The following is an 8,502-nucleotide window of genomic DNA, read 5'->3' on the forward strand; positions in this document are numbered from 1 at the left end:
ATATTATAAAAAAAAAAGAAAAAAGAAAGAGAGCATTTATGATAGTACATGGGCTGAGTATTCATCAAACAGGAAGTACCTTAGATATGCAGTGGGTTGTTAGCTAGGGGAACACAATCATTTTTCTCTATAAAAAATTTCCATTAGATAATTATTAAAATGCAATAAGTCAATAATATAGTGCAATGTAAAGCTTTTTTTTCCCCAATAGAAGTACAATTTGTACTAATTGCAATTTTTTTACTAGTGGTAGCCTTTTCTTTGTATTATTTTAAACAGAGAAAATCAACTTCTTTGTAGGACAACAGATAGAGTTAAGGAGTGTCAAAAGTTAGCCCATATTGGTAGGCTTGACCTAAATCAATAGGTTAAAACTCAAGATTAACTTGATCGGTTAACAGTTGGATGTTCCTATAGAAATGCAATCCTAAAACGATGCAGAAGATAATGGAAAAATAAGAACAAGCAATGTACACAGATTTACAAGATTTGACAAGATTGCCTACATCCCTGGTGATATGAGATTCTGCTTTACTATCAATGGAGAATAGGGTTACAACGCTCGTCACTCACACCTCTCAGTATTGCTTGCATTGCAGAGGGAAAAAATCTCACTACAAATATATAGTGAAAAAACCCTAATCCGAAAAGTACACAACTATCCTCAAATAAAAATTCGAGTGGAGGCTACACCCCCATTATGCAGAGGGCCTCCTGCTCTCCTTGCAATACCCACAGTCCGCTAACTGGCTAGCGGGACCGCCGTCTTACCTGTCGAGGCTCTATACCAGTACTCCCTAGATTAAACTGTGACGGAATACAAAACATCGTACACCAACAGTTCCTAATGCAAGGTAGTGGTTTGGCTCAATGGTAATCCAATTGGTATCAATCTAATACTGTCTTCGACCATTTATTTAAGGACTGTTTATAACCCAATTAATCAATTAGTCTGATTATCTTAAACCCAATTTTGAACTGTTAACTGACCAATCAAAAATAGATAAGTGTCCATATCATGGCCTCATAAGGCTTAATTTTTACCTAAATAAGTCGGATTGCCAAGACTTAAAGCATTCTCGCTCAGTGATAATAAACAACTGCCAATAGAGATCTTAGTTATCTTTAAGGATATTAGAGCATTCAATACCTGTCCTTTTTTACTTTTAAATATACTCCTTTTCACCCTTGTAATGATAGAAAGTCAGATAAGTGTTAGATGTTCACATATACAACTTGATGATCTAGTGGGATTGAACTTTTAACCTTTCCTATACTTATGTTAGAGTGCAATTATCTACCACTGAACTAGAAGTTCATCCCCAATTAAGCAATGCTGAGTTTTGTGATTTTGTTTATACGAATAGGATAGAAAATGTGAAAGACTCGCTGTGGCGATCTCTTCGTATAGGTCTAGGTTACGGGAGTCTTCTTTTCCAAAACTACCTCATGCCTATTGTAACCTCTTTTTTGTCGTGAGGTGGGATGAATAAAAATTAATTATTAAAATATACAAAAGGCAAAATCTAAGGAAAGATTTGAGCTAATCTAATACACATAGGCATAGGTCATTGTAATCTAATGTTTAAAATAATGGAAATCAAAATTAATTAATAAATCATGCTTAGGAATACAAGAATTCACGCTCTCCACGCAAGGAACAACTATCTCAGTCTCTCATTTGATTAAGATAAGCCATAGTTACATCACTTGAAGCCATTCAAAACACAAGTTTCCCATTTTTTTTTTTTTTTTTGGTAACTAGATTTCCATTACAAGTAAGCATATTTGTTTCTTGTGGACCTATTTACAATAATACCAGAGGTGATTAAGTAGCAAACAAGTTGCTATCATGAATGTTTCATGGCTTCCGACAAATCAAATCTCTGAATTTGATTAAAGATAAGGGACAAAGTTTTCTATCCGAGAGCTCTAATTGTACCACAATTACAAGGGAACGTAAAATGACCATCATACTCCTCTCGGGGGGCAGTGAGAGTTTTCGGACAGAAAACATCGGCTTAAAAGAATATTTTAAATTAAAGGAGAAAGAACATTGCCAATCTTGTGTTTCCTATGCCCAAACACAAGCAAACACAAAAGATCATGTTTGCCCCCTACCCTATGTCTAAAGATGCTTATGCATTTTTGCTGTGTCTTGGCGTTGGCAACACCAGGACCGAAAGTGTTATTTCTCCCTTGAATTACTGATGTGGTAGGGGTGTCGATTGATCGGATTAGTCTAATTCTAGTCTAGTTTGATTTTCTACCAAGTTTCATACAAGTTCAAAACAAAACCAATCAATAAACATTCAGTTCTGGTGCGACAATTTCTGACAAGCACACTATTATGAAAGAAGTCAACGAACTCCTGCAGAGAGAATTAGCCAACAGAGGGAATCGGGTTTATCCGATGCGATAATCCTCTAATGGTAAAGTCATAATCATACAACAATAAGTATCTGTTTTTTGTTTAGCAAATCCAGTCTCCCTTTTTAGAGGCTTACCTTTGATATTTACAGGGCCTACCTCCCTTGTGTCCCGGTTTCCACGTTTTCCTGGACTCTTGTTGGGGTGAGGGAATATTCTGAATATTCCCCGCTTCTTCAAGAGTTTGGAAGGCATGATCAGGATACTTATCATGGTGTTCTCGTGGCATCTGTAAAGGGCTAAGAGCGAGAAGTTTCCTCTCTTCTCGGCGTCCACTACCTCATTAGGCTACCCTATTAGAGTCCTGGTCGACTAGGTTTTCTAGTTGGCACAATGTGACTTTCCTCCTTTGGGGAATCTCCTGGACGAGTATTGGCTTCAGACTGGCCAAGGGCCCGAACAAGGCGGTGGCTCATCATCTTGTGGCCGAGGCAAGGGCTCGGCGAGACTGGGACGAGGTGGTGGCTTATCATCCCGTGGCTAAGGCAAGGGCTCGATGAGACTAGATCGAGGCTAGGGCTTGGTCGAGACTGGTGAATCGCCTTCCGGGCTTGTGGCATTTATTGGCACATCAGGTTCGAATCGATTTTGCTGAAAATGATACCCCTACTATTGCCTCTATTTTTTTTAATTGATTAATTAATTTATTTTTGTATTTTCTTAGTAACCCATATCATAAAAAAAATAAAAATAAAAAAAAAGATAGAAAAAAGAAGCCAATACTAAAATGAAAATATTTGTAATCAACATTTGACATGATTATGTAATTAACTCCATAACATATTAAATTCGATTATCATAATTTGAAAGAGTATTCTTTAAACTGGTGGGGGTGGAGAGTTAGCCAATGAGGAGGTAGGAGATAGTTCGTCAATAGGGGTGGACCGTGGAGAAGAGAATGAGACTTAAGGTAGGGAGGGATACGTAGAGAGTGCAAGCTACGGTACAAAGACATATTATATTTAAAGGAATATAATTTTTGTGGGAGACATAGGAGACAAAATGACCGACCCATCCTCGTGGAATAGAAATAATATTTTTATGGATATTTTCTCTTGTGCTTCCTTTAATCCTCTTATATTTACAAGAACCACATTCGTTCGCAACAAGAAACAGTTCCGGTTATTATTTAGAGACCCTCAATGGAGAAAACTCGACAATGTGAATTGTTTACCAAACAGTGTGTCGGGCATAAAACCACTTGACCCAATGATGCTATTACGATTTTTGACCAAGAAATATAAACCAGTGTAGTTAATTAGTCTGGTCTACTTTGTCCGGGTCAGGCCCGTCAAGGTCATCCATTCCAGGTCAGCGGTGCTAGCGGACAGGAGCCACCGTCATCTGCGTCTCTCAGATTCGTAACCCGGTTCCATTCTAAGCCAGTGTTGGTTGTCAAGTCTACACAAAATTTTCATTTCTTGGTATTGGATCCGTTGGATCGAGGGATTTACGTATCGGTATGATATCGGCAATATAATTGTTATTTCAACTAAATCGGTTTGAGAGCGATACAACCGATCCATATCGATATTGGCAGTGACGGATACCAACACTGGTACCGTGAACCAAACCATGATGAAATGGCATGTCTGACTCTACCGGTCCAATCCGGTCAATAGACGCCTAGATTTCATTTTCGTTGATCATGGTAACAAATGGAGAATATAGGATCACGATTTAATATGTTGGGTGGAGAAGTGCCTGATCGGATTTGTGCTTCCCATTTTGACCGAAGACCCCGCCTAGAAATGCTCCAAAGTCACCTACCACGAAGTCGGCGGATGACGAAGCAGTACGATATGATGACGTCACGGTGGTAAACTTGGGTTGCTTCGAGGAAAGAACCCGCAAGGCCATTCAGCCCACCCACGTGGCCCCATAAGTTATAGGCCCTGAGCCTTACAGAAGACGAGTAGAGAACCACAGAAAATGCCAAAAATTCCATTTTCCACGTGGCAATTTCATGTTCATCTCAAGACAGACGGCCAGGATCTCCACGTGAGTCAAACTTTTGACCACATAGAAGGCAACTGTTACTCTACTGGCCTTCGGTGGTACCCTTGCCGCCACTCTCCTTCAATGGAGAATGGGAGGGTTGGGCATTTGGGCCTAGGGGTTTAAGTTGGGAAGTTAACCATAGAGAGGAGAGGAGAGGAGAGGAGAGGAGAGGAGAGGAGAGGAGAGGAGAGCGAGGTAGACACAATACAATAAGTGCTAGGGTGGGTTATGTTTTGAATGAAAACTTTCTTCTTAAATAAGGAGAGGATTCCTTGAAATTGTGAGGAGTAATGGAATGGTGCATTAAAGCATCAACATGGATAGAATTTTCACCTTGCATGAGGTGCAAGACTATCATTTCAACTGTTTGTAGTTATAGGTATAGGGGTCATGTTGCCTTTCAAGTTTCTATTTCCTCCCACATAATATAGTGAGGGTTTTCATAACAACTAGTATAAAGGAACACACCAATAAAGTGTGGCGGAGCCACTGTTTTAAAAATTAAAATTGGATCAATTGAATCAATCGCAAATTCTAGTTATTTCAGAGTGGTCGATTGTAAGGTTTTGGAGAATGATCGCTACGTTTTCAAATCTATATTTAAGATTGATCTGGATTCAATCTGAATTGAAATCGACAATGACCGATTTTGAATTGATCTGAATAAGAATAGGTAGGGCCCAATCAACTATTGATTATAAGTTTTAAATCCTTGCGTGGAATGATTTTGCACAAGAGGGCAATAAATTGAAAAAAGATCCTTTCCAACGAGGCATCCAACAGTTGAGAGGATTTGACGGCATGAGGTACGTGTTTGAATCCTCCCAAAATGTAAGCTAGTAAGGTAACTAAGAAGAGGAGATATAAATAGAAAGGATGCTAGTGTAACACATACATGGAGTGGCTTCAGTTGTCTGATGGAAGAGAAAAGACGTGTAATACCATTTTTGCCCCTATTGGACTAGGTCCATAATTAAAAATATACCCTGCAGAAGAAAGACCAAAAAATATATCTTTCTTTAAAAAAAAAAAAAATAAGATAAAAAAAATTTTGACCGCATAGTCATCCTTGTCGCCTTTATAAATACCGTCTCTAGTATAAGAGTTACTTCCTCCTCCAATTCCCCCACTAGTCACAAAGAGAGAGAGAGAGAGAGTTATTTAAGTTCTCCCAGCCATGAGTGACACAATGGCTAGTCACACTGACTGGTTCCAATTCTACCGGCGAAACGTCACCGGAGAAGAGAGGCCACCACCTCCAACATCATCGGCGTTGTACGGTCGGGCATCCGATTCCACCGTGGTCACTTCAGTTAGCACTCCGGTGACCGGGAATTCAACTCTGATGGGTACTGGTGCTACCCACTTGAACGCAGAAGGGCGTGTGGCAAAACCAAGCCGGAGGAGATCAAGGGCTTCTCGGAAAGCTCCTACAACTCTACTCAACACAGACACCACCAACTTCCGAGCCATGGTTCAGCAATTCACCGGAGTTCCAAGTGCACCCTTCACCACTGGTCCTCATCAAACCGGTCCAGCCAATTTCAATTTTGGTTTGGGAAATGGTCTTCAACAACACAATCTGAACACAGCTTCAATCATAGCACCACCACCTTCTGGGTACCATCTTCAACAACAGCAATTCCAACAACAACAACAGCAGCAGTATATGATCTCCATGAACAACAACAACAACAACAGTGATGTGTTTCTTCAGAGATTCAGTAATGGCAACCAAAGATCAAACATGGAGTTTCCTGTCTCTGATGGGTTTCTGATGGAAAGTATTTTCCACCCACGTGCTTCATAGGTTGAGGAAAGGAAGAAAATTAGGTATTGACTTGTAACAGAGGGCTTTTTGGCTTTTGACTATACTTATGTAAATAATAATATAATCTCTCCCCCTCTTAGAAACTTCCTCTAGAAGACTATATTTAATACTATTAATATGTTTTTAATTTATTGTTTTGTTTTGTTTTGTTTAATTTTGATTTATGTTCTTAGGAACTTTGTTAATTTTCAGTGATTAACTTAAACATGGATTGTAATTTTCTCAACAGTTAATGGTGGATCAATTTTAATTACTTTTTCTTGCTTTTTCTGATTTGGAGGGGAAGATTTGATTAGGGGTTTGGTGTGGGTGGGGGTCGGAGTGGGGTATGGCATCAATGCATTTTTGAATGAATTTGAAGGTACCCTTTCTTGACAAAGTCATGAAGGTCTGCAACTCATCTTTGCTAAGTTGAATTTTAACACAAATAGGGTGTATGCCGCCTTCATATTTGGATTGGCTATAGATTAGCTTTTCCCTATTTAACTTTACAAATCATTTTTCTTTTAGGATTGGTAAGCTGCATTTAGACCCACTGTTCAACCTTATTTAAGTTGATGTACCCGTGAATGATTCATGTCCCTCTCATGGGGCATTAATCTCTCTCTCTCTCTCTCTCTCTCTCTCTCTCTCTCTCTCTCTCTCTCTCTCTTTTCTTTTGTGTGTATGTACAGAGAAAAGATAGGGATATGTTGGAAGAGTCGTGTTGCAGAGGAACTTCAGATTTTGGGTGGGTGAGTAGAGAATCTTTTGTGCGGCTAGAGGGGGTGGCAGCAGCCAGACATGTCTCCACGCAATGGGTGGTTTTGTTGGCATGTGGTGAGTTTTGAGGCGTACCGAAAAGTCCAGGGCTCTATTGGTTTGCAGGTATTAGTTTTGCCTTGGCATCTGTCCCATACTTATGGTAAGAGTGTCCATTTCTATTTTTTTTTTTTTTCTTTATATCTAGGGTATTCGGATCTTTGACCCGATTACTCTTTGGGTTCACTGTGATATCATTTACATAGGATCGGGTCAGTCTAAGACAAAAACTCGTGTGATGCTTAAAAAGTTAGGTGCAGTGGGCGGAAGAGAAAATAAAATAAGAGCTACTATAAAATAAAAGGAGAAAATAAGTATGCTCCCTTTCCATGCTGTATATGTGAAAAGAAAGCATTGCCCGCCCGTATGCCTTCACGTGATCTCCCATCAAGCAATAGGGTTTTCCTACCCTTTTTTCATCTCTATCACTCTCCTCATAAAATTACCTCTCTGCCCTCTTTGTGCAAAGCATTCAGATTCTCCTCATTGGATTGCCCTCTATGCCACTAGTGCTCAAAGAACTTTTTTTTATACAAAGAAAAGTGCTATATAGACTAACATATGTACTCTAAAGTGACAAATAGAGTTATACTTCTCTAAACAAGAAAGAGCACAATAAAAAAATAAAATAAAATAAAATAAAAAAAGAAGAATAAAACTTGTATTGATCAGATTTAACTCGTCCAACTCATCAAAAAAATGAAAGGAGCAAGCTGAGTAAAAAAAAATCAGATTTTCCGACTGTGTATAAGGCTTAGAGACATGAATAATTTTCTATTAATATTAGATAAATAAGAAAATGACCACACTGCAGAATGAGAATCAATTTCACACTTTCTCCATTCCTTGACATGCAATTCTCTTATTGACAAATGGTTTGGCCCCAGCTAATGTGCCCCCATTGGATGGGCATGGGATTCAATCCCACGCGACGCCGTGGTGATCCTTTTGCCTAAATAATTAATAAAAAAAATTACCCACCATTAAATATTCTTGGTGTCATTTTCTATTAAATTGGCTAGATCTTGGATGAATCCACCATCCCTATCCACAGATGGGTACACCCCAAAGTTGTATACTTGGAATTGTCTACTTTTCCTCTTCTTTCCCATACCTAAACAAGCTCCTGCATTTACACTGAGGAAAAGACAAACTTGTACATAATTATTGAGTTGATGTAAGAATTGATGAACTTAGGTGGGGTTAGCTTATAAGGTTAGAGACTTTGGGGCTATAGACTCAGTCCAAACAAAAAGTACATAAGACCAGTAAGAAGAGAGTTCAGGGGCACATAGGCTGTACTCTCCTTGCAATTGTTAAATTTGGAATTGAGATTTGGATATAGTGCATAGCGTATTGATTGCTACCTCTGCTTGTACGTCAAGAGTGTGGAAGTTCTAAGGATTGACTCTTGTCACGTGTGTTTTCCTTCTTCCCCC

The 8,502-nt window shown here is 39.1% G+C and overlaps 1 protein-coding gene across 1 annotated transcript; it reads left to right on the forward strand.

Moving 5' to 3' along the window:
• Positions 1-5,528: 5,528 nt before the first annotated feature.
• LOC122094224 (VQ motif-containing protein 22-like) lies at positions 5,529-6,516 on the forward strand. The gene has a single exon (XM_042664955.1). The coding sequence runs from the start codon at positions 5,609-5,611 to the stop codon at positions 6,239-6,241; it is 633 nt and encodes a 210-aa protein (XP_042520889.1). The 5' UTR covers positions 5,529-5,608; the 3' UTR covers positions 6,242-6,516.
• Positions 6,517-8,502: the final 1,986 nt, after the last annotated feature.

The sequence above is a fragment of the Macadamia integrifolia genome, chromosome 11, assembly GCF_013358625.1.
Source record: "Macadamia integrifolia cultivar HAES 741 chromosome 11, SCU_Mint_v3, whole genome shotgun sequence".
Classification (NCBI taxonomy): domain Eukaryota; kingdom Viridiplantae; phylum Streptophyta; class Magnoliopsida; order Proteales; family Proteaceae; genus Macadamia; species Macadamia integrifolia.

What these genes read in the sequence shown, in the direction of transcription:
- LOC122094224 (XM_042664955.1), top strand. Translation starts at nt 5,609, where the DNA reads ATGAGTGACACAATGGCTAGTCACACTGACTGGTTCCAATTCTACCGG.